This window comes from Colius striatus, chromosome 5 (genome assembly GCF_028858725.1).
Source record: "Colius striatus isolate bColStr4 chromosome 5, bColStr4.1.hap1, whole genome shotgun sequence".
NCBI lineage: Eukaryota > Metazoa > Chordata > Aves > Coliiformes > Coliidae > Colius > Colius striatus.
In genome coordinates this window covers 45,914,365-45,941,434 of record NC_084763.1, presented here as the reverse complement: position 1 = coordinate 45,941,434, position 27,070 = coordinate 45,914,365, and the positions used below count along the sequence as shown (strand labels likewise).

Below are 27,070 nucleotides of genomic sequence, written 5' to 3'. Positions count from 1 at the left end.
TCCCAGTGGTGTAAAATGGATATTTTAAATTTTACTTCTATGTATAGCTTGAAGAAGTCATTAGGGACTAAATGATATCTTCAAGTATCTCCACCAGTTCATTCTTTCATCTTCCTTCATTTTGGGGCCTATTAAAATTTGACCTAATGTTTATTATCCTCCACAGACTACAATAAATTCCCTGCAACTCATACGCCATGCCTTCATTCCACCTGGCTGCTGTTAGTGCCAGCACTTTCCCTTCAGCTTGTATTCAGTGGAACAGTCTCCTAAACCACGGTGTGTTTATTGACTCACCATTTCATTTTAATTCCTGATTAAATATATACCAGGTAAAAAAACAAGGTCCATTTACTTCACTCTACAGCCTCATCTAGTCTTCCTTCTCTGGGATTGGCGTTTCACTCTAATGATGTTTTTTTGTTATTTAAGATTAGAATTTGTTAATACAGTTGCAACCTGGAACTAACACATCCAGTGATACTTATGTCAATTTTCTTTTAAATACCAACTGATAACAGCCTAATCACAGCTAGCATTTAATCAGGATATAACAGCTTCTACTGCACCATAGCCACATCTGTGCCATGGTCCTCTTTCATTTGGTTTATTTTTTCCTACAGCATTAATCCCCATTCTGCTCAACCAATCACAGACTGATAGAAGCTCAGAAAACCTTGTTAACTAAAAACGCATTTTATTAAACGACTCTTCTTTTAAATATTGCATCTGCCTCAATCCACATCTGCTATCCCCAGTTGTCCTTCACTGGGAGACACTGCCCATCTGAAGATAACTGTACAGAAAAAGATCCTTATGCTTCAAACTCCACATGGGCACAGTAAATCTCATCCAGCCTGTGACAAGCCCAGATCTCTCTTACATGAAACACAGCTAAAAAAGGGGGGAGTGTAAAATAGAAAGTGTGGATAGTTGCATTTACTGTCACTATATTTGGAAATAAAATCTTCTCCAGAGAGGGAGAGGGTCAGTTACACAAACACTAACGATTTCCAGAGTTATGTTACCAGGTTATATTTGACTGGAGCCCACACCACATTTCAGGCCACAAAATATTTAACTCTGCAGACCTAAAAGTAAGTTCAAGCAAGATGTTAAATTAATCTACTTAAGGGGGTTTTTTACTTTTTCCCTGCACCTTTCTTCAGAGGACCTAGTTTTGGCCGCAAGCAGACACAAATCCATCTGCACTATCTTTTGTCTGCAGAGAAATTTTGGATATATATTTATGTGTTTGGCCACATGAAGGTAAATAAAGAACTACTGGCTAAATCAAGGGATCTTAGTTCTCTAGACTTCAGCATTGGCTTGTTTTTTTCTAAACATAAAATGATGCTCTAATTGACCTTCAGCTTTTAGAAAAAGTATTTATTTTTTCATAGACACAGGAAAACCCAACCACGAACACCAGTTGTTTGTTTACAGAATCACCATATTAATAGTTTATGAGAGGCTAGGGGATGGAAAGTTAGACTGACATTTTAACACCTGTGATCACTAGCTCACAGAAGACAGTAGGCAGAGAAACAAACATTAAATTCTTTAGTTACCATCTGTAGGTAACTGGGAACGGATACAGAGAAAAGCAGGGAAATGGAAATAACAGAGTAGAGATTATGATGGAAACATCAGCGGAAAATTAACTTTTATTAAAAGAAACACATTAGGAGTGTTTGTTCCATGTGCTGGACACTCCTTTGGAAAGCTAACAACCGCGTTTTCTTAAGTCACGTTAAGACATCTGTGTGTCTTACAGGCCTAGCCTTTTAAAAAAAGATACCAACACACCAGTGCCTGTGCTTTGGTGGAAGTAGGTACCAATGGGTGAGCTCTTCCTGGAGAAGCACTGCCAATGGCGCAGGCCAGAAACGTGCCTGCCATGGTAGACATCGCCAGGACAGTCGAGCCTAAGGACCATCTCCACACAGAGCCCCACGATGACAATCCTGCTCTGCTTTGAGATACAGCTCACTCACTAAAGTACCAATGAAAGCTTAGGGGGACCCTTGCTGACAAAGTAACTTCCTAGCCCACCTGCTCGCTAAGAAAGCGCAACCCAGGAGGCCTGTGGAGAAAACAGATTTTGTCTCTGAAGCATTTCACCTTTCTGGGAAGGTGCCATGGGTGACACATGGCTATACCCACCCCTTCCCGGAGAGACAAGACCCGTCGGCAGGCAGTGGCACGGGGCCGGCGCAGGCGTGCCAGCACCCCACGGCTGCCCGCGTCGGACAGCCCTGCGCAGAAGGCCCACGGCAGAAGGGCCGGTTTCCGCAGCCGGTGAGGGCTCGCCCGGCTCCGGGCCGGTGGGTCTGTCCTGTGCTCCCCTCCGCCTGGCCCCCTCTCGGCGCGGGCGGCTCCGCAGCGCCCTCCGCGCCCGGAGCCGGTAGCACAGAGCAGCGCGCGGCCGCTCGCTCCCCTCCCCCGCGCAGCTCTCTCGCGCGCGGCCGCTTCGCGAACACACACCTCCCCTTCCGAAAAAGCAGCCGCTTCCCCGCTTTATATACCTTGCTAAAAATAGCCTGCCGCTGAGCTCGCCAATCAGGAGGGGGCGAATTTCGAATCGGGCCAATGGCGGGAGCCGTCACGGCCAGGCTCGGTCACGCCAGGAGGAGCCGCGATGCCTGCCGCGCGGCGATTGGGCGGCTCTGACATCATTGGCACGCGGGGCGCGGGGTGCGTGGCGGAGATTGGGCCGCGGCGGCAGGCAGCGTAATGGGATCACGCGGGGCGGGGGAGGGCGCGGGCGCGGGGGGCGGGGGCGGCGGCGCGGCCGGGCAGAGCTTTGAATAGGGAAGTTTTGCAGGGGGTTACATTCGCAGTCAGCGCTGTGTTTGCAAATATTGGGTCCGCTCCTGCGCAAGTGTCCTCCGCCGGCCGCGGGAGGGGAGAGCCGCCGCGGCCGCCTCGGGAGACGTCCTGCCTTGCTGTGCAATTAAACTTTGCATGAAACTTCGGGTCTTTTTTCCTCCCTAAGCTCTTCAAGGAATTAATATATATCTAGAAACATACATTTTTTTTTTCTTGGGTGTTTTTTTTTTTTTTTGGTCGTGTTTTTTTTTTCTTCTCTGGAGGAAGGGGGGGGGGCTTGGAAACTGAGAGCAGAGGTTTGACACCCCCCCGCACACACCCCTCAACCCCTGCACATAAAGGAGGCATCTGTATTTTTGGTAACCAGCACTGACTTTGTTGTTGCAACTTGAGACATGGATGTTCTCCCAATGTGCAGCATCTTCCAGGAACTCCAGATTGTGCACGACACGGGTTACTTCTCAGCCTTGCCGTCCCTGGAGGAGTATTGGCAACAGGTAAACAAGGATCTCAATGTTGTTGTTGTTCTCGTTGGGGTTCTTTTTTTTTTTTTTTTTAAGCCGTATTAAAGGATGAGCGGATTTAAAAAAAAAAAAAAAACCCACAAAAAAAACGAAAAAAGAAAAAAAAAAAGGCAAGGGGAAAAAAAAAAAGCCCGAGTGTCAGCAATGAGTTTGGGGAGAATTAAGCACAAATGTGTAGAGATGTTTTGAAGCAGGTGTTATGGTTTTAAGTCAGACAGCTTTTTGTGGGAGGAAGAGCCCTGAGGTGAATTTACGGAGCTGCGCATCTCCGTCCATCTCCGAACCTCCTTACTGCCACCCGGCCGTGCCTGCCAGGGGCTGTCAGCGCGCCGGCCCGCTCCGTTCCGCTCCGAGCCCGGCGCTCCGCTCCCGCCTGCTCCACACCGAGTCCTGGCAAAACTTTTGCGCTTGTACCAGGTCCAAACTCCACAGCTGGGTCTTGTCATCTGAACTCCCTGCCTTGGCCAAGGGCTGCTTCTCGCCCCTTGTTGTGCTTTTTAAAAATTCTTTTTCTTTATTTTTATTTTTCCTGGAGATGATGAGGCGGGGGATAAAAAAGAAACAGGAGCGTACGTACGGATATGTACTCATATTTTTCTGTGTATCTATGTATACATGGATATAATTGTAGCTGTTTCCCAGCGCAGGGAGCTTTGCAGAGTCCGTGAGTTGTCAGTCATATGACAGCGATTCCCTTGTGCTAATTGCCTCGGTCGGGAAGGAGGCTCTTGCCCTTTAATGGACATATTTTGTTGCTTTTTAATTTTTTCCCCTCATTTTTCTCCTTGCTCTGCTCCACGCAGCGGGATGGCAGGAGCTGCCGTCGCCACTGACGTTTTTGCCTGACCCGTTGGGCTCGGGGGGCCGGGTCCGCCGGCTCCGTTCCCGGCCGGAGCTGCTCGGCCTGGGGAGCAGACCACATACTTACTGGCTTTTCGGAAGGACGAAGGAGCCTTTCCGAGAAGGCTGAAATATAAAGTGTTACAACCTTCACATGCCTACTAATTGTATGCAATGCCTTTTTTTCTTTTTCTTTTTTTTTTTTTTTTTTAATTCTTTTCTACCCCTGCTTCCCCTTTCAAAGAAGCAGCTTCGTAGTACGTGATTGAAATGGAGCTAAGTAGTTTCCTTCAGGCATTTGGGCTTTTGGCGAAGGGCCAGCCTTCGTTCCCAGTAGCCTTCAGAAGCATTTAAACTCCGAGAAAGCTTCACTCTGGTCCTCATTACTAATCTACCTAATGGGGAATTTAAATTAGCCGGAAATATGAAAGTTTAACAAGATCTTAAATGCTTTTTTAACGTGTTTTCATGGAAAATCAATACACTATTGTGCTGTCCTTGTTGAAACCTTTTTTGTTTTTAACGTGCATTGCAACCCAGTTACCTAATTATAGACAACTGCGTACAGTGGTAGATTTGGTGGTGCTCGGGTTTGGGGCTTTTTCCCCCATTTTTGCACCCCTCCTAGCCTGGCCAGGACATGTGACCCAGTTTAATTGAGCGGTGCTGGGGGAAAAAGGAGGCTGTTCCCATGACGGCTCGACTCCTGGACAGATGGGAATGGGCTGTGAGGGGAATGTGTGGCATTTGGGATCAGGTTTTGCCACCAGCTTGGAAGAGATGATCCTGCTAAAATAAGTAGAGTTTTGTATGGAAACTTGGTGTGCCCATTTTCTGTGTAAAGCTTCCATGTGGATCGTTTCCTATAGTGGAAATAATAATCCCAAAACATCAGCTTGTTGCCATAACAGTTCATTTGTGGAGGTTCTTTTATTGTTATTGTTGTTCTCTGAAAATGGCTAGAAAGTCAGCAGGGTGAATTGAAATTGAAAATCACAGTTTCACCCATTTAGGGTGGTTTTGTTTATTGTTTTGTTTCGTTTCATGGAGAGGAATGCAGTTGGAGGGGGGGTAGTCCATGTACTGTTGCATGTATATTTGAACAGAGTACTTTCTTGGCAGATGGTCAGGGTTTTAAAAGGAAGTCTCCTTTGGCATTGTGTGAAAGAGAGAGAGAGATGACTCATACAGTTGCACTCTTGGCCAGTAGATAAAGTTCTTGTTCATTGTGGGACTCCCAGCAGGACCTCAGAGTAATTTCCCGTTTTGCATCTTATAGAATAGGACATTTCTATTCTGGAACTTTTTTTTTCTTCCCTCTGCTCTGTTGTTTAAGTTCCCTGTGTTCCTCCGAATGCGCATGGGAGCAGTTGAAGTTATGTGGTGTGCATGCCAGCGCGTTTGGAAATTACATTCTTTGAAAGTCGAGTGTGCTGCGTTCTCATGCACAGGAAATGGGAGGATGTCTGCTGCTCCATTGATGTCCCCAGAAGACATGCTGAAATGTGGCTTTGTATTCTGACACAGCGTTTGGGTTTTAACTGCGTGTCAGAACACATTGTGTTCAGTAGAGTCCTTTCGGCCTCCTGTTTGTGTGAGAGATACACAAAACAACTTGAAATTAGAGGAGGTGTGAGAGCAAAGTGTAATTATTTGTTGTGGTTCTCTATGGTCATTTTCAATGTCAACCTACTAAAAACAAAGATTTTATGATGAGAGTGATGGTAATTTGACTGACTCATTGGAATGCTATTTTGGAAACCAAAGGTGACTTGCACCTTCAGCTGTGTGTTTGAACTCCTGCCCAGGTCTCAAAAACTGATTTCTTTTCATCGTAACAGTCACCTAGTTATGGCTGGAAGAGCCTTTAATTTGTTTTGAACCTAGAAACCTCAAATCGAACATACTACATTCCTGCATGTTTTTTGAAGTGTAAAATACAATTAGGTTTATTTTTAAACAAGCTTGTAACTTTTCTCTTTTTTCTTCCTTCTCTTTCACCTAGACATGTTTGGAGCTGGAACGCTATCTTCAAAGTGAGCCCTGCTACGTTTCTGCATCTGAAATAAAATTTGATAGCCAAGAGGATCTCTGGACCAAAATTATTCTGGCACGTGAGAAAAAGGAGGAATCTGAACTGAAGAACACGTGTGTCCCAAAAGAGGACAATCTTACTAGTCAGAACTTAGAGACCAACAGTTTGAATTCTGATGTGAGCAGTGAATCTTCAGACAGCTCTGAGGAGCTCTCACCCACAACAAAGTTTACCTCTGACCCTATAAGCGATGTTTTAGCCAGTTCAGGAAACTTGAGTTCATCTGTCACTTCTACTCCCCCATCATCTCCTGAGCTGAGCAAGGAGCCTTCTTCCCAGCTATGGAATTGTACGCCGGGTGAGTTACATTCACCGGGAAAAATTCGTACTGGTACCGCTGGAAAGACTGCAGAAAAAGGTACACCCACCAATGGTGACACCTCACCAGATGGCAGAAGGCGTGTTCACAGGTGTCATTTTAACGGTTGCAGGAAAGTTTACACCAAAAGTTCACATCTGAAAGCACATCAGCGCACTCATACAGGTTAGTAACCATATGCTTATTAAGATTTGGCAAGTACTGTAGGGGATACCCCTGACAGTGGTGGTGTCACAGCGTTACACAATTATTGGGTAGAAGCCCGGGTTTGGAGAAATGATGTAATAGTAGAGGCCTACCAGCATGGACGACATAACTTCCTCATTCTTTTTCTAAGTGAGCTGAAGCCAAGATGGTGGTAATTTAGTCCACCAAAGTAGCAAATAGAAGCCACACGTCTGCATAGGCAGTAGTCGTGAAGCTGCAGAGATGTGCAGCCTACAGGAGCAAAGGTCTAGCCAAAATAGATGCTAGATCTTTTTTTTTTGTTTCTAAAGTACAAATGAGCTGAGACTTTCTTGCAAAAAAGAAAAAAAAGATGTCCTATCCAAAAATTCACCAGATTGCTAAACTGTAAGAACTTGTTTTCATGGCTACGTTGGGTCTATTCAATCAGACATCCCATTATATAAAAGTATAGATAGAGGTGTAAATCATTTAACGGTTGTATGTCCTAAACTATGAGCAAAAATCTTGGAAAACTGCAGTGTGTTGTAGTCCTTCTGACATATCTGCCTAATTGGACTTACAGATGTATGATTTACTGGATAAATTCATCCCAAAATACTGAACAGCAGGATTTTATTGTTATGGAACCTGAACCAAACAATTACAATCCTGTGTGTTATTGGGGAAAAAAATGTGAAGAAGATAGACATATTTTATATATTTAATAAATATTTTGTATTGGAAGTAGTGTGCTGATTTGCTTGTTTTTGCATTATTATTTGACATCTCTTTATGACAACAGTTAGATATCGAGCCAGGATACAGCTCTATTTAGTTATCAGAGTGAGGAATTGGCCTGATGTTCTTGGTGTACCAATCCAAAAACCTACACAGGTGTTTACTTTTTCCCCTCCAAGATATGGAAAGAGAATTCTAGGAAAAGATCCTATTTTGACTCATGAACTCAGCATTTTGTGACTTTTATGGGAAGTCTGAGCAAGCTTGGATCTTCCCGTTGTCATGCAAAAGTCAAATAAAACAAGATCTTTTCAAGAAGAAAGATCAACTTCCACTGAAACTGTGGTGGTTGAACAGACATAAATAGCCACTAGCCTCAGAAGTATTGCAGAACTGTTGTCTTGGTGCTGTCTGGCTGAGAACATTCCTGTGAATGGAAGTGGTATTTCTTGAATGCTGAAATAGCAATGTTCAAAGTGGTGAGCAGGCTTTTCCAAGAATATGTGGCTCAGCAGAAAGAACGTTGCATGTTATGCAGATGAGTGACAGAGGACTTTGATGCAATACAGTAGCCTAATTGCATTTTGGAGCCTAGCTGTGCTGTCTTTAATCACCTTTGAGGTGAATGATACCTATTTGAGAGTAAGACTGCCATTGTGAATGAATAGGAATCAGAGAAAGTTGGATTTCTTTGTTTCCTGTGAGTCTGTTTATTTGCTTTTTTAAAAATCAGAGTGATGTGCTGTTGCAGCAAAATAGTTCAGTAGGAATCATGTGGATGCATTTCGCAAGCCTTCTTTGCCTACATGTTCTGAAGTGTTCACATAAATAAAATAGGCTGTCTTTGGGGGGTGGAGGAGTTTTGCATAGAAAATTAATGGGATAGCACCTATGTTTCTTTGAATGAAGTCATGACTAACATGTAATCTGCTTTCTTTGTAGGGGAAAAGCCTTACAGATGTTCATGGGAAGGATGTGAGTGGCGTTTTGCAAGAAGTGATGAATTAACCAGACACTTCAGAAAGCACACTGGTGCCAAGCCTTTTAAATGTAGTCACTGTGACAGGTATGTGACTGCAATGCACCTTTTAAAATAGTTATTTTTAATGCTTGTTGGAAAGAGAATCTAGGTTGCTTTTCACTTGTGGCAGAATCATTTGGGAGCTCAAATGTGTCTGGTATTTTAAAGGGGTTATTGTGTATTTAGACGGAAAAAAAAAAACAAACCTCTTTATGTTTTACTAATCATTGGGTTGTGGTTTGCAGCCCAAATGAAGATGAGTGTTGAGAAGTCCCTAGTGTTACCACCCATCTGCGCAGTTCACAGATGCCCACAAACACCCTGAGTGCTACCATGTTATCCAGGGAATGCCAAATCCCTCTTCCACCAGCCATGTTTTGCATTAGGAGAGCAAGGGGGGGGTGCCTCAACGTCATGTATTGCGTTGTGCATGCCAGCGACCATGGGCTAATGTGCAACCTGACTCTTGCCTTGCAGGTGTTTTTCCAGGTCTGACCACCTGGCCCTTCACATGAAAAGACACCTCTGAATGGGTCAAGAGGTGAATCCTGCGGGCTAAGAGGCGTCAAGGTTGAAGAGCCTTGAGCAGAGGGATGCGTGTTCCAGCCAAAGCATGCCATTTTGCACCCTACCCAGTTGCCTCCAGGACCTCATTTCCTTGAAGGTCTTTTGAGGGCTAATAAGTCATGTAAGAAACGGCATAGCAACCTCGGTGCATGATGTTTGGGTTTTCCTGGACTCATACACTGGTATCTAACCTTCTGAGTGGCTCCTAAGCCTTTGCCGTGAGCATGTGCACTGAGAATGTTAATGATTGGGTGACTGTATGCAATGAGGATCTCTTGATGACTGTATGCTGAGGCACATTTTTTTTCTTGTGGTTGTTTTATAACTGTAAGAGAAAAAAAATAGTCTGAATGTCTTGTATGTGAGGAATATCTTGTAAGATGGGACGACCACCAATCATTTCCAAGGGGTGGGGGGAGGGGTGTCTGCACCTTTATAGAGGGAAAAAAGATAGGGGAAAGGGGGGAATAAAAAGAGTCAGGATGCCAGAATGGAGATGGGGGACCTCCCCATTCCTGTGTGAGAGGAGCTTTAGGTGTCTGGTGCAGCTATTAAACGTGCAATGTGTCAAGTAGCTTGTTTTACTTGCTACAGAGCTCATTTGTAATCCATTGTATAAGCTGTGTATTTACAAATGTAACACAACTATAACTTTTCATTATAATACAAAGGTTATTGCATGGTTCTGGGGAACTATATGCTTTTCCATTCTTTAATCAGGACTGCAGTTTTGATTCCAGTTAAGAGCAGCTAAAATACAATTGGTCTAATGTTACATAATGTATGGAACATGAATAATTTTTTCTGTTGGGTGGATAAAACCACTATCGGTTAGAAACTGATTTTTCTCATGCAGCTAATTTTTCTCTTATTTATGCCTTGAGGACTAACTTCTGGTTTTCTAGCTGTTAATGCACTGTTGACCTTAATAATGGTGCCTTATGCAAGTGACCTTCTCTTGTAGGGGGTCTTATACAGGGGTATGGGTGATGCATGCTTTATTAAGGCTCTCTTTTCACCTGGCATTGTACTGTATCAAATGTATAATATGAGGGGAAAAAAAAGGTTACTTCCAGGGTCCTCCTTAACAAAGACAAATATAGAGAAAAGTCGTTCATGTCAGTACAGTATTTGTTTAACTTAGACAATTTGACTGTGTTACAGTATAATGCATATGCCAATTGAATACCTGACCAGTTCTGCCACCTTGAGACTTTTTTTATATTGACCTTGCACAACAACTGTGTATATACACACCCCAACTGTACTTAATATGTCAAGTTTTCATACATATTAAAGATACAGAAGTATTAAAAGATGTATTTGCTTAAAAAGGCACAAGTTTCACATCTATATATCTAGCTATCTGTTGGTCATACAGAAAGAAACTATATTACTTTTTTTTAAAAGTGGGCAGAAAAATAATTGTGTATGTATATTTGTGTGTACAGTCTGTGTATGTGTGTATATATATAGATAATATATAAATATTTTTTTTAAAAGGAAAGAAATTAGAACACATAGCTAGAAAATGCCACAGCCCATCAAAATATTCCCTCTCCCCCTCACAATGCGATCATCAAGGAGACAAAGAAATGAAAGATAAAGTTCATTAAAATCTAGCAATTTTCGAGGCTTTACCTTTAGCTTCATGGTATGCTAAAGGCTTTGTTGGCATTCAGTCCTTCTCAGACTGCTGACTGTGTTTTGTAGTTGTTAGGTTGTCTGGAATAGCATATCTGTGGCCATTTAAGAATGATATGAACCGAATATTGGCATGCTAAAAGAATATTAGCTGTGTGCAGATGAAGTACACTCCAGTTTTGGCACTCCAGCTTGCTGGAGGACCTGTGAGTGAGCTAGTCGTTGTGGTGGTTGAGCTCTAATTTTACATAGTTCATCTAAAATAAAGACTGTTTTTTCCTAGAGTAGAAATAATCTGTCCAAAAGCAGTATTTTTTTGGATTTTTTTTTTTAAACTGGCTCACTACAGTCGGTGCAATGAAACACGTGACCTGTTTCTTTTTCTATTTATTATTTGTCTTGCTTACTATGCTAATATTTTGGTATATCTTCCTGGAAATGTATGTAGATAAGTGGTTTAAGAAAAAAGTATATGCAAGTGATCTGGTTCTGAGGAACACACAGGCTTAAATCATTCTCATTTCATTTTTGGTTTAAATTGCCTGAAAATGCACTTTTTTTTTCTTCCCCAAAACATACAAAATTTCCCCCAAAATAGATTTCTACTTAGGGTTGGGTTTCGTTCTGTTTTTAACTCCTTTTTTGCATTGTCCTTGGCTTAGCCATAAGTCTTATAAACAAAAAAATAAACAAAAGCAAAAACAAACAAAAAAACCCCAAACAAAGAAAATTAAACTTGCACTGGCTTGTCTCAATTGTGAAATACCATCAGACTTGTGTGGATGGGGTGGGGCTGTGTGCCATATGTCAAATGCCTGTAATTTTCTTAAGAAGCAAGTACATTTTGTTCAGGTGATAACTGAGCCTCAATCAAGCTGAAAAATAATAAAAAAAACATTTTTGCTTGAAATTTAAGAAGAAAAAGTTTCTATTAGTGAAATTTCTTTTTTTGTTTTTGAAGCACCCTGTTATCTAAAGAATCTCTTTGTAAGATTTTTGTAAAAATTTTGTTTTACAAGATTTTATTTGAAATTGTTTTTTGCAAGATTGTTATATTTCTGTATGAATGTATTTTTTATTGGAATAACATAAAAAGAAATTCTTATCAGCATCACGTGTCTGGTTTCGTCTTTCTCCTCCTTGTTGTCCCACACACCAAATTGTCAAATGCTGTGTCAGTGTTCTGCCTTGAGTCAACTGGTGGCAGGTGCAAACACCTTTGGGTCATGTTGCTTTGAACAAGACAAGCCCTGATGAGAGAATAATTTTGGCAGTAGAAACTAAAAGTCCTTCTGTATCTGAAAGAGCTGTTGTTGACTCATCTTTTGTCTCAGTGGAATAAATAGTTAATGTGATTGTTACTGCAAGACTGCACCTTTATTCCAAATCGTTTGTTTTGGAGAGGTGAAGCCATGTAGGACAAATTCTGCATGTGGGAAAGGAGATTCAGTGGGCATTTAAAGGGAAGGGAAAAAAAAACATAAAGGTAACAGCAGGACTGGAGGCACCTGTCCTTAACTCTTACAGCATAATGTGAGCCTTTGAACTGCCTGGGCAATGGGGAAGCAAGCATGAAACCTTGAAGGCACAGCTGTGGGAAGGAATGAGGGGAAGTGAACCACGTGGGATCTGCCTGACTGAGAGGCGTAGATCTGATTCTGCTGTAGGGCTGACCTGACCCACATGCTAGTGGTGACCTTCAGCCAGCCAAATGCAAAGCTCTCTGAACTGCATGTTTTCAGAGCAATGGCTCTTCAAAGCATGCCTGGCATATACAGTCACTTGGGACACATGCAGAGCTTGTTTAATGTTGCCTTGTGGCTTCTGCTTCACTCATGCTGGTGTTAAAAATCCCTTAAGCGCTGAGTAAAACTGTTGGCAGATTAGGGAAGAGTTATATGCTGAGAGATGGACTTTGAACATGTGAATTCAGTTTACAGTAATTGAATATTTCATGATTTTAAATGAGAAAGGGTCTAAAAATGATGCAGAAAAGAACTGAGTCAATAAACAGAGATGAAGGTAGAAGTAGAGTGGAGGAGAGACTCATTTCACGTACCTCAGTTACCCCTGCAGTGGGCTAGCAAGTAGATAATATGCCTCTGCATAGGCAAGGTAGAAGTGACAACTTAAATTGGTGATCTGCAACAACAAGGCTATGTTAAATTTCACCAGTGTTACAATATCTCCCACAATGAAACACAGATGTCTTCTGGGAAACTTGCTACACTTGCAATAGAAATAGAAATGGCTACCAAGGTTTGGGGATTACGACATTTTGCCTCCTCATCTGTATATAACGTAGAAATGAAATTTTTTTTTAAGAACTGCACTTGACCTTGGAGATTCTCCACCCAAAATGTTCAATGGGTGTGTAATACAGAGCAAGGATTGGCAAATTTTTGCCTGTTTGTTCAGTGTGGGTCATCTAGGGCTGTGTCTTACTGGATCTCTTAAAAAAAAAAAAAGACCTGACAAGTAGATTATTAATGTTATTATGGAGATCTCACTCCTTTGTTTTTCTCACAGAGATTGTACTAAAAAAAAAAAAAAAAGTGTTTAGAAGGAAAACAAAAAAGAAAAAATAAGAAAAAAGGACTAGTGACAGAGCTATTGGCCAACAAGGAAACTACAAACCAGAAAGCAATAGCTATTTCAAGGTTAGTGCATTTCAACATGCACATCTACTGCAGGCTTGCTTAATTCCAGATTTTGAAATGCAGAGAGAATGGAAAGGGATATGAATTTGAGGGTAAAAAGGTCAGGTACAGACCTGGATTAGTAGCCTCAACTAGTTCCAGGAACTTCAACTGAGGTTAACAAGATAAAATGAGCACAGGGCTCGTGAGCCAATGTGTTAATTTCTTGCTGCAAATAGCAAGTACAGCATGTTTTTGCACTTAGGAATGTGTATTTGCATGTACTGGTAAAGATGAAACAGTTAAAATCCTAAACCAGATCCTGTTTGGGTGTTTGTGGGGAGAAGGGGTCCCTCTTGGATGTGAAAAATCCTGGTATACAAGAGTCAGTGCAAATTAGGGTGTATCAGAGGTTACCAAATTAGTCAACTGACTGTGTATTGTAAATACAGCATGACTTTGCTGTTTACAATAGACAAGTGATTGCTATTTTCTTAAATTGGATGTTCATAGTCTTTAGAAGTTACTGTCTCTCTGCACTCTAAGCTATATTATGATTTGTCTCAAACTGAATCGAGAACTGTGCCTGTTAGAGCATACGGAAGACGAGGTGTATTTTATTCTTGCCTCTTTAGGAGTCATTCATGGTACTTCTGTCTTTGTGTCTGTCTTTTATCTCTTCCATTCTTCCCAACTACTTGAGTACTTGCTCTTTATTTTCTTTAATTGCACTGAAAGCTCTGAGAAATAAGAACTTCTGTAATTTGCACAAATAGCACTGGCAAAATGACAAGTGAGAAGGAAAAGCACGATGATGATTGTTTCAAAATATAGCTGAATTTCATTAATATAGCACCAAAGGAATATGTGATCTTGTGTAGTCACACAACAGGGAAAGATGACAAGAAGAGGAGGGCTCCATGGTCCATCAGTTGGAGGTCTCCTTAGCCTTGTCTGGAGAGGAATTAAGGTAGACTGAAACAGTAAGGGGAGCTCTAAATACACAAAGAGTGGGGAGTGGGACAGGTAAAGAAGGTTTCCCTCCGTCATTTACACAGAAAAGGATATCTATTTCCTCCTTGTTCTTCCATTTTTCAAAAACACCTTTTAGGCAAAATGTCTTGGATAGGAAATGTCTGCACTGTTTCCTTCTCAAGCTTCTCCTATTTTGCTTCTTCAGTTAGCACTGCTTTATAGAGCAGACAACAGCACCAGTACTCCAGCTTTTTATTTCTGATGACAACAGGTTACCAAACAGCTCATATCCCCACAGAAGTCTGCCTGGTTTTGCATCATCCCATGGGATTGTGTAGCCAAGAGATATTAACAGGTACTCCTGAAGCAAAGACTCTGACATGGCAAGAAATTCTGCTGAGATTATACAGTCCAAGGCAATAGTATCTTTCCCCTTTAGCTCTTTTAGCTCTGCACTGGCTGTTTCATCCCTTATTCATGGTCCCTAGATATATGGCATTTATTTTTGATCAAACCTGTAGCAATACTGTCTCATACCCATTTGAGCTCTTACATGTAAGGGAGAATGAGCAGATGGAGTATTGCTTTTGCACATAGGTCTACAGAGGTTTAATCAGTCTAGGATTCATTGAAGCTACCCTGGGAAATAAGAGTTTGCAGGTTCATGCATTAATATTGTGAGACCTTGGTCAAAAGCTCATTTAAGTCAAGGAGAAATTCCTCACTGAATTCAACTTGCTCCAGATACAGTCATTTTTTTTCATAGAGCTGAACCTGAGTAGGAAGTACATTTGAAATCCATTCAGAACTAAATTTTTATTCAATGACATTTATGACTGTATTTTGTCCATTTCCCATTGAGCATTTGACAGCTGGAGTTTACAATTGCAAGCGTTGCAAAGCTGATTATTTTTAACAGAAAGGTGATTTTTAAAATAAAATTACTTTTGATTGCAGATTGACAATAAACCTTGTAATTTTTTTTTCTGCAGTTTCAGTTACACAACAACAACATAATAATTTTGTAAGTTACAGTATTGACTTTATTGAAACTGTAACATTTTTTATTTGAATGTTTCACAAATTATTAGCTGAGAAATTGTTAAATGAAGAAATTAACTGGATTCATATGATACCATAGCAACAAAGGTGGCCTGTGGCTTTAAAGAAAGTGCTGCATCAGATACAAGCCAGCACATTTTGTTAAAATAAGATGAAACCATTCAGATTTTGCAATTGAGGTTACAGATTGCTCGTGTTCTTGAAATATAGGTTTATAATTTGTCACGGGAAAAATAACTCCATAAAGCAAAACTGCTAAGGTGTTTTAAGATGATCTATTATGCAGAGGTGTCTAGTGCAGCCATTTTGGATTGGTGTCATGATAGGAAACAGATGGTGTATGTGTTTATGTTCAGCATTTAAGGAGGTATAGAAAGCAATTGGAAGGTGATGTATTTTGTTAATGGGCAAGTAAAGCCTCATATGTACAGTTAAAATAGAATGTAAAAAACAAGCAACATTTTTTCAGCACAAATGAAGCAATGCAATAACACGCTTAAGTAGATTTATTTGAGTTGTTTCACTTTAAATAATTTTAATGAGAAATTCTCTAAATGTTTTTGAGCAGAGATAGAAAGTAATCTGGTAACCACATGTCTTGATGCAAGCCAAGCTGTTCTTTAACAGCACTTTCTTTCAATACAATATAAATTTAGCTGGAATTAGCATTGCTGAATATTAGTCCCTCAGTGCCTCACTTGCTAAACCTCCATATTCTTTTTATTGCCTCTGTGCATCTCAGAAGCAGAGTGTGTGGTCAGTTCTGTACAAAGGCAGATTATCTAATGGGACTGGGGAAGGCAATGTATTTGCTGAATTCTGTAACAGAACAAACACCTTGGTAATAATTTAGGAAGCTGGCAGATCTGCACTAGATACAGTAATATATTTTCCCAATAATGTGCTACCTTTTGGATTTGAAACTGCATATATAAAAAATAATCTAGTTATACATGCAAAGCTGTATTTTTCTGAATTTTATGTACTTCACCTTACTGTATGCAATTTCATTTAGAAGATTTATTTTTGAATACACAGTGATAGTCAAAGACTAGGATTCATTTCCAAGATTTGCTAGGCAACTTACTCAGTCTTCTGGGTTTTCCTTTATTTATTTTTGCTAACTGTGAAGAGGATATTGAGGGCAACTGGATTTTAATAGATCCACACTGTAATTAATTATTCAGCAGCAGTAGAAGTATTAGTAGTAGTCAGACATGCAGAGGAGGCTGAGATCCTACCATGGTGAAGCTAGAGGAAGAGAGGCTCTTCCATCCAGGTTCTGCCTAATTAGACCATGGTACATTTGGAATTACTCACATCCAAAGAGAGATAAAGTAATTTTGCAAACTAGTGTGATGATTTCAGTGTTTTTCCTTTTCCTCGTCAGACAGATAATACTGTTGATATTTTACCATCATTCCATTCAGTCCCATCTGCCTGGCACAGATGGACTCATTCTGGACACCAGGATGAGAAATCACCATGCAGAACACTGGGTTTCAATGCATTTCAGTGAGCATTTTTAGGTGGGACCTTGTAATGCCACCCCTGTCTCACGCAGTTGGGATGTTTCTTATCATTTCATGATTTTGTTTTCTATTTCTAACAACATTCTTCTGGCAATAACTTTGGTATATTCAATGTGAAATACTTAGGACCTACTGAGATTTCTTCTTAATTTGAAAAAAATGTTAAGAATTAATCTTTAATCCCACAGATAGGGAAGAGTAAATAAGAGATGTAATAATGTTATAGTATTAATGGGATTTGAGCCTCAGTAGGAAATAGATGCATTATTCATAAGGATTGATGGTCTTTAGTGTCCCAACAGCCCCTTTTGGGGTTTTGGAGGTATTAGACTGGTCACTGGAGAGAAGGTTGCTCTAATGCTCCATAAGCTAAACTAAAAATATCGCTAGAATTATAAAGCAAAAACCAATCAAGTCCTAAATATAAATACAATGATACAAATCCAATCCCCTAGTTATCTCCAGAAACCACCCTGCCTCAAAGGGTTGTCAGTGACTTGTCCCTTATTATCTTTAATCAAGCAGAAAAGAGAGGCATTGAACGCCACAGTGGATCTGTATAACAAGGCACTGCAGGTGAAATCTATAGTGCTGTGCTTCCTGCTATATGTGAGCTGCTGACTGGTCCCCGCTCCACTACTGAGGGAGAGGGCATCAAAGATACAAAAGGATGCAGTGTTTACACAGTGCCTGTGAAGTCCTCTGTAGCTTCTTCTAATTTCCATTCCCAAAGTCCTAACTGCAGATGCTTCATAAGGAGCCTGGATGCCTTTAGGTAAAAACTATGTGGTAACACACAACAAAGCAGCTGACTAAAGAAAATTTCTGCAATAAGGTTTCCAGCACTTACACACATGGGATCTACCCAAACTCTGGTCTCTCTGTTCTGTGACAGGATGTTATTTATCTTAACTATCATGCACAACTTAAAAAAAAAAAAAAAAAAAAAAAAGTGCATATTCTTTCATTTCTCCAAGCAAATGATTTGAATCTCTGTCTGAAAGGCAGATATTGGTAGTCACCAAACAAATGTAGTTGTGTAATTCAATATTAAAAAAAAAATCTTTTTCATTAGACATTAGGAATTTTGTGATAATGATGAGATCACAAAAGACTAATGTCCAGGAGAGAGAAGATTCATAAAAAAATAAAGAGCTGTAGGATACAGCTCCTTTTGGCATAAAGATTATCACCCAAAATGTGCTCAGGCAAATATTTGTCTGTGAAGAGGATTTAATCCAAAGCAGGTTTAAGCCATGATTCTGAAATGAGGTCCATGTAAACAGCTTTCTGACCCTAACACCTTGTCTCTTGAGACAACAAAAGGCATACAGGACTTCTCTTCAGCACGACAGAGGACAGGGCACCAAAAGGAGATGTCCTCATGCCTCCCGGGGCTGTGCAGCCAAGATCCTTGGTGCACCAGAATGCTGACTGTGGTAAATTTAGGCAGGGAGAGTGAGTCAAGTTTCAGGAAGGATATAGCTCTTTGTGATATTGATGTTGAGGACTCAGATCTGAGCAGAAGTGCTAAAAGACAAAAATCTTCAGCCTTCATAATGTAGCATTTGGCTTTTTCCAGTGTTTTGTGCGGACTCTCCTAGGTATCTCTTACAAGAAAAGGAAGAGGCAGTACCCCCCTGATCCCCCATATGTTTAATGTGTCCATGAAATCGAAACATGAGCTTACATTTTAAAGCTAATATTAAGTTCTTAATATGAAGGCATTACCAAAAAAAAAAAAATAATGACAAAAAAGGACCAATTTTAAGGAGTCCAAGAATCTTTTTTTTTTTTTTTGTTACAGTAAGCACACAGACACACATAAATGGAAACAGATTTTCTTGCCCAGGATTTTATTTTCTATATGCTATTATATTTCAATAAAAGTGTCCAAGAATCATCTGTAAGACTGATAAGAATGTATTGGCCTTAAAATAGGATGTAATTTGAAGCCAGCTGAAAACACTGAACACAATCAAGCAGTCTGTGCTAGTGAAATGTGCAAAAATATATTCAAAAACATTAATGGCAAGAAATAAAGCCAACTTTCCGACTGCTATTGAATATAACACTTTGTGGGAACACAAATAATCTAAGCACATCAACACTGAAGCTCTTGATGGTTGTATTGAATGACTACAAGCTTCCACAAGTTAAGACTCAGGTCTTAAAAAAGATAAATTATTAAGTTGTACTATTATTGCCTTAAAAGTCTAAAAATTAAAATAATGGTCACATGATGCTGTTTGTTGATTTTTTTTTAAATTTAAACTTTGTGTTTTGGATCCAGCAGGATGTATTCAGAGCATGGTATTCTTTAAAATGAAAGTTGGAAACTTCTCTTTTAAAACTGAAAATTAAGAAACTAAAAAAAAAAAAAAACCCAGTCAATAGATACTCAAGGTCATAGTATGGTCACACTGAGGCAAGTGTATGCAAATAAAATCCTTTGATACAGTAAATCATTAGAGTTTCCTTGATTTCCTGGGCCAGAAGGCATGAACCATATCTTTCAGTCTGACAATGTCTAGAAAAAGCTGTTAAAGCAAAACCACCCCCAAAATCTGACAACATGGTCCAGAGAAGAAGCTGGGTCCTTAGAAGTGCCTAAAGAGCATCATTAAGTATTCCTCCGTGGGAAGTCCACATGAAAATTGCTCTGAATTGGCTTTTTTTTCCCCTTTCTGCTTTTCCACCTAACATTTTTATCTCATTATTCTTAGCAGTGGTAAGTAACTATGACAGGAAGACAGAGTGGAAAATTAAGGCTTGTTAAGACTATTATACACCAAAAGGATCATGTCATAAATGAGATTTGAGTCTGCCCAGTTTGGGATATAATTAAGTAATCATGTTCAAGGTGGATGGGTTTGAGACAATAAAAGGCCACTGGAGGTTGTTCAGTTTCAAAAGGGCAAATCTTTTTATGACGAGAATTTACGCAGATGTGATTTCGGCAGCAAGAACGGACACTGGCGCCCTCCGAGATATTGAATGTGGGGACTTCTGCCCCTGCGAAGAGAGGGCAGCTGCAGTGATCCCATCATCCTTCAGGATGATCTTCCTGCCAAGCAAATGCAATTTTCCCATGTCTTGTTTCCTATGTGCATAGCACCAGTGTGCTTTTGCCTCTGATTCAGTCTACAGGAACCTCTCAAGAATAAGAACAATAAACTCAGCACCCTGGGAAAGAGTTGCATGAGCTAAAATTTTCACTATCACTTAATTCACTTTTGAGGAATGTGTGTTTAAAACCACTTATCAAGGCTATGAACAATGAGCATATTCCAATATGGAATATGTTGGACACAACAAGGAAGTGTCAACAAAACCGCAACAGGAAGACAGTGAGGCTTTTTCTTGGCTTTGAGAGACTAAATGAGTCTGCTTTCCCATTTTTTTTCTATGTTATCAGCATGGAAAGCTGGGCAGGACTTAGCTGAATCACTGCTCAGAAGTCGTCTCAAAATGCAAGTGAGTCAGTGTATGGGATATAGAGTGATATGTGTGTTTAGTGTCAGTAGGGTTTGTCATGCAATTCTTGAGGGCATAATGGATTATTTTTTTTTGCCTGCAAGTAGCCGCAACCATTATATGAATCATTTAGGGGAATGATACTGAAAGCTGACATGTTATATAGCTGCAGAATTTTCCACTGAAAAAAGCAGCTTAGAAGAGCTTCAGAACTATTCTGACAAAGATGGTACCTTGCTTGGATATCTGTTATTATACACACACAAAGAGATTGAGCTGACATGGGGGAGGGAATGTTGGAGGAAGGAAGAGAAGAGAGATCATAAAAAGTAGCAAATAATACTTTTCAACATGATATTCTTCACTTCTAAATTCAAGATTTAAATTCAGAGTATGTGTATTTTTTTTCTATTGTTATCTTTCTTCCTCTCTCCTTCTTGATTTGTCAGAAAGGGAGAGTAGGAAAAATCTGTCCTCGTGGTTTTGCTTTGCTATCTTTCACCTTTTCCAATCTACCACTTCTTCAAATGGAAATGATGTCTGGCTATGATTTCAAGCTGTGCAGCTAGCCTGGCAAAATAATTTTGCTTTCAACAAAATCTGATATCAGAGTGTGTGTGTGTGTAACACAAACACACACAACAAGAACAATACATTAACACTGTATTAAAGAAGTCAATCAGTCTTACTATCTACACGTCCTTTCCTATCTCCCCTTTGCTATGTTGGAATGCTGTGAAAATTAGGGTCCTGTGGGATACGGAGAGAGAAGCACAGTGTGGAGGGTTGCTACGTCCTCATCCTCAGCACGGGGAAGACTGGGTTACTGGAGTCCTTGAAAACAGTATTTGTTGGTGGTCACGCTCTTACATGGGAGCAGTTGGTAGGAGGACAAGCTTTGAGTATGGAGGGGTGCTGCTGCAGAGGGACAAGCTTAGCAGCCATCTCTGTGGTCATTCAGTGGGCAGTGCCTCACAGGAACCCACTGCCCCACTCCCTCACTGCCTTACCTGCATTTGCTTTCACAGCTACAGAGGGTGGATGTTTCCCAGTCTAGAAGACACATACATTATTTTCCAGATTAACATTACTGTAATATAACAAATCATTATTTGCATCACTAATACATCCGTGGTTTTTGGTGATTTTGTCAGACCCTTTCTTTGTTGTGGATTCCTAATGACAGGCCACAGCTTAACAAAGAATTGCACAAAAGGTGTATAATTGTTAACTCTTGAAAACAAAGAATGTCAAACAGTCAGACCTGCTAAGGAGTTAGGGCATTAAATCAGCCTACCTGCACCCCACTGTGCTGAATTTGATCCAGCTTTCCAGAAATGCTGGTTCAGCAAAAACGAGTGGCAGGGAATCTAACTGGAACAGCAGGAGTGACTAGATTTCAAAGTTCAGTCTTGTCAAAAACCCTTCTCTTCAACTTATTAGGTTTGAAATAGCTTGTAAATACATTAAAGAATCCTTCTTCCCCTGCTCTTTTTTTAGTACAGGGGTCATAATTCTCCTTAAGGCAGATATTTTGGGGGAAGAGCTTTGCGTAAAAATGCTGTATTAACCTGAAATCAGAAGCAATACATTTCCACAAAGAAACCCACAAAACCAAATGACAAAACAACAACAAAATATCCCAGCAAATTTAAGTTTAGGTTAAAAAAGAATTTCTAAAGGATTCTCTTTTTTTGTTGATTATTTGCTTGGAGATGCAGAAAAAGAAAATCTGTATTTTTAGAGTACATTCAATAGCAATAATTCACACTTAACTATTATTTGGAAGCAAATGATTGAAGTGACACAGATTTCTCTTTTTTTTTCGCATTGTTATAAGAAATGACTGCACATAGAAACCTATATTTCTGGCAAGCAAAAATATTTTGTCAGTTACATCTGCTAGACCTATAGGCCAAAGCAGAGGCAGACACGTATTTTCTAAACTAAAGCTAAAACTTCAATATTAAATCTAACCATTAGAATATGTATGTGAATAATATGTCAGATGAGTATACAAGTGAATGTCTAAGGACATCAACTCCTTAGGAATATCATGGACTCTTTCCCCTTGTGCTAGTTTAAATTTGGGATATCTCCATCAAAGTCAGAACCATGTAAAATGGACGTGATAGTAGAATGTGATCCTGCCTGCCTATGTAACATCTGTCATCTCTATCAATTCAAAGATTGAACTTGGGCCACACATAAAAAAACCAGATTTATGTTCCTTTTTAGGGAAGACAGACATGAGAAATAGTTATACTAGAAAAATATCTAGGAACTTATTGTTTAGTTAAATGTTAGTCTGTCCAGATCATCTTCAATGTGCCATTACTGAAGCAGTCTCAGGGCATTTCTTACACACAGAAGAACTAAGCTGCCTACAAATAAAAACTTGGTCTTTTTTTGAGGAGCAGGAGGTGCTTCCCACACCCAAGAGTTCTGCACTCAGACCACCACCCTGCAGTCTCAGTCTCACTGCCTTGCCAGGCACTCATCTGAGGAGGAGTTAGGGCAAAATTGTCAGGAGGGCAGCTCTGTCTGCTTTTGAGCAGCCACCAGCTGAGAACACCAACTGTAGATAACTGGTGTGGGCTTCAGGGTGAAGGTCTTAAGTCTGTCTATACACGATAAGCCAGAGTTTGGATTCTGCTTTGAGGTCAGTCATTTAAAACTCCAACATACAGCTTTGTAGATGTTCAGGTCCTTCCTTATACTCACTCCTAACATACTTCCTTCAAAAATCTCACTCTTGGATAGTTAAGGTCATAAAGACTTTCTGTCTGAATGTATATTCACATGTACATAAACATTTCATATTAAACTACATAGTTCATTATCATGAACAGTCACCTTTACAAGAAAAGTAGATTTAAAATAAATAGGAAGAGTAATATTGATTTAAACAAACAAACACAAAAATCCTGTTTGAGAACTGCTGAAGATATTAAATGGGTCACTATGTAGCACCTTAGTTGTTTCACAATGTTTTTTTTTACTGGTGTATCAAATGAGTCAGCTGATTGTAGGCAGGAATCAAGACAATGGGTAATGAATGTATGGGTGAGTAAAAATATATACTGCATACTTTTCTGTCTCCACATGTTATTTTTCCTTAATCTGATGTCAGATTCATTTGATAAGTGACTCAGTTTTTTCTGAGTTGGCCCTGCCCTTGACAAACTCACACTTAGGAAATTACATTTTCTTCTCACAGAGAAAGAGATTGGCTTGGAATATATTTTCAATTTGAAAGGTTGAAATTTAGACAAGAAGAGTAATATAACATGCTTTTAAACTCTTTTGTAAGTATCTTAGAAGTATATATTTTTATTTCCTCTGAGAAGAATGTGAAAACATGAGGTAAAGATGGTTGGTAAAATCTCTCTGTGATGTAAAGATGTGAAGGATCTTCTTGAGCCTCCATTGATTTTCCTTTCTTTCAGTGAGTTCTGATTCTTCTCCATTTCCACTCCAAGAAGCAACATCTAGGACAGGAGAATGATTTGAAAATCCTAGTTATACCTTCACCTTATTTAAATCAGCACATCTCCAAACATGGTAATAAACTACCTGCTGAGAATCTAATTATCTTTCTAAAAAAAACCCAAAACAAACAATCTAACCACATTTTATTAATTTTATAGGTGAATTTATTTTAAAGATTTAATTTACACAATATTTATAAGGCCGTTGACCCTGCTTTAGTGCATTGTATTTTCCAACAACATCGTCTGATTATGATGCTGTCCTGTCACTTCTAGAATTGAGTTCTATTTTCAGCCTCTGTGAACCAGGATAGCTCTACTGTGAACCAGTAGATGCCTCAATTTGTACTACATTTGAATCTCAGTCTGTGATCTTTTTAGAGTTATTGTTAAGGTGAAATAGGCTGAAGGAGGAAAAATGATAAAGTCTAAAGAGGTTTGGAACATTTTTCAGATGGCCTTCTCCCTAGTGAAATCAGAGCTCTCTATATAATTTATGGGCAGAACAAGACACCTAAAAATGGGGTTCAAAGAAGCCAGTGCCTTGTGTGAAGTATTAAACAGTAGGAAATGACAAAGAAATGTTCAGATTTCTGCTCTGCTATCAGAGGTTGTTAAATGAATATGGGGTTAGAGGAAAACACCTTCTCCCATTTTGGATTCACAGCTACAAATGACTCTTGGAATTAGTTTCATCTGTCAGCTTCATTTTTTCTTGCAAACAGCAGAAGTGATACTGTATTGGTATGTGTGAGATCCCTGTTCATATATCTTTCAAACCCACTTTGGGGCAAGAAATTGCACCAATGCTTTCCACAGCTCAGAAAAGCAATCACTCTCCTCAGAGTATTCTGAAAGGGTGCTGAAATTCAGTATCTAACTGGAATTGATGTATTATATATAAATTAAGAAAATACTAATTGAAAGAGAGACTGGAATTTTATCTCACTATGCTATAGTTATTTTCCCAATTCTTGTTTAACCCTTACATCTCTGTTTCTGAAATCAGAAAAAATAAGGTTTGAATTTAAGCCTCCCGTATCTTAAAAAATCCTTTAACTAGTATGTTGCTGAAAAGAAGGGAAGATACTCATTATGGATTTTAGTTTCACTTTAGAATGTAAACTCAGATTAACACATTAACTAGCTCAGGAGATCAAGTGCAATTCAATGTCTTGGTTTCTGCATGATGTCAGACTGTGAAGTTCTATGTTTAAAAACCATGAAATTTCACAGATCATGCAGAAATAATCTAATCCATCTGAAGCCAATCATAATCCTTCCTATAACTCCAGTAAGCTTTGTACATGCCTCTGTACATGTCTGTTACTGTGGGATAATGTATATTTCTTATTTCTTCACTATGACATTAAAAATAGAAAATATGACAGTAAAATGTCAGTAAATTCTGCCTATACATCCATTATGCTTTTGTTTGATTTTATTTTGTTCCTATGGGGGCTGGTTGCTGACTTTTTGCACTTGAAGTTTTTTCTAAATCAGTTTAGATCTCTAGGAATTCCCTTCTTGCCTAGAGTATTTCACAGGGGGAAACAAAAGTATTTCTAGTGCTATATGTTGCATGTTCACAAGTATAAATACTGAAGATCTTTCCCCTCCTCCTCCTGCCTGAAGGACTCTGATAAAACTAGTGAATATTTGTTTTTGTTTTTTTTTTTTTTATGTGATTCATGGTGCTCTTAAGTTCTAACATGCGATCTGGGTGGCTACTGACATTTTACAAGAATCTTTTTTTACATCTCCAAATTTATAGTTCTCTATCAAAGATTTTAGCCAAAAAAGCAGTTAATAAAGCTCGATGACCTCTTGCTCTAGGATTTTTTTAAATCTCTTTCAAACTAAAATTAGAAGTTCTCCTTTAGGAAGAAAAGCAGGCCAATCTGTGACCCTTAAACTGTCAATCATCTGGAACTAAAGGAGGGAACTGATTTCTCTCAGAGCAGCAGAATTAAATGCCCCAAAATAATAATAATGTGGCTATACATATTTATAACCTCATCATTATTAGTCTGTAGTTTGATTCTTCCTACCTGATATTCAATAGTAATATTGGCCCATGGATACATACTTTGACTTAGTTTCATAAGATACTCTAATGTCAAATAAATCACTCCTTAAATGAGTTAAGCAGTAATTAGCTGTCAGGTCTCAAATATGGGGAATCATAACTGAATGTTCTAGTCATGTTTGACAGGTGTCTGCATTATGTCCAGTGCTGTTTAACCTTTCAGTTGATGATCTGGGAGTAAATATAAAGCTGTTGCTGAAAAATATATGAATAGGAGAACACTGGAAAGAATGATAAATAATAAGAACAGACTGATGAAGGGAGAAGTTCACTTTCACAGATATGCATTTTAATAAATCAAATGAAACTACTTATATCTAGGAATAAAGTTGCCAGACCATATATTTACAACAAAGAACTATATCTTGGAATTCAGTGTCTCAGTGAAAGATATAGGCATAAAGTTTTCAAGAAACTCAATATATGCTTTGGAATAATGTGCTAAAAAAGAAAAAGAAAAAAAAAAGGGGATGCTTATGTGATCCTTGGCTGATAAACAGGAATGAGAAGGAGCAGGGACACAATTTTTCCTTGATATTTCATAAAGCTAATCCCATACAGTTCTGGAAGCCATATGTTAAAATAGATATAGAAAAACTGGAGAGGATTCAGAGATAGATGCCTTATCCTGAGAGACACAAAGATGATAGTGTATTTAATTGAACAAAAAATACACTGAGAGGAAACTCAATTACAGCACCTAAAAAAAACCCCTCTCATAAATTCTCTTGCTCCTTGCAGGTGAACAAGTCAGAAGTAAAATCGCTACTTGTTTCCCAGAGCTCATTTTTCTCAAGCCTTTCATACCCACATGGTTAAAAGGCAGTTGTAGCCACTCCTGTATTGTAGAATATTCCTTTAACACATATCATTACAGGGCATGGGCAAATGCTGAAAACTAAAAGGCCTTTTAATTCAAAGATGGGAAAAAAATGACAGAGATCAGTAGTTAGAAGAGGAAATGAGAAAAAATCAAATGGAAAGTAAGACATAATTTAAAGAAAGAAATTGGTTAGCTGTTGGAATAGTTTTACTGTGGGAAACAGGGAAATCTTGC

The 27,070-nt window shown here is 39.4% G+C and overlaps 1 protein-coding gene across 2 annotated transcripts; it reads left to right on the top strand.

Moving 5' to 3' along the window:
• Nucleotides 1-2,802: 2,802 nt before the first annotated feature.
• On the top strand, nt 2,803-11,590 carry KLF6 (KLF transcription factor 6). 2 transcript variants are annotated; one of them, XM_061996747.1, is made up of 4 exons: nt 2,803-3,329; nt 6,202-6,589; nt 8,459-8,582; nt 9,015-11,590. In XM_061996747.1, the coding sequence occupies exons 1-4, from the start codon at nt 3,228-3,230 to the stop codon at nt 9,064-9,066; spliced, it is 666 nt and encodes a 221-aa protein (XP_061852731.1). In that variant the 5' UTR covers nt 2,803-3,227; the 3' UTR covers nt 9,067-11,590. The 2 variants fall into 2 exon arrangements, with proteins under 2 accessions (XP_061852731.1, XP_061852730.1); XM_061996746.1 differs by having other exon boundaries at nt 2,806-3,329; nt 6,202-6,775.
• The last annotated feature ends 15,480 nt before the right edge of the window (nt 11,591-27,070 follow it).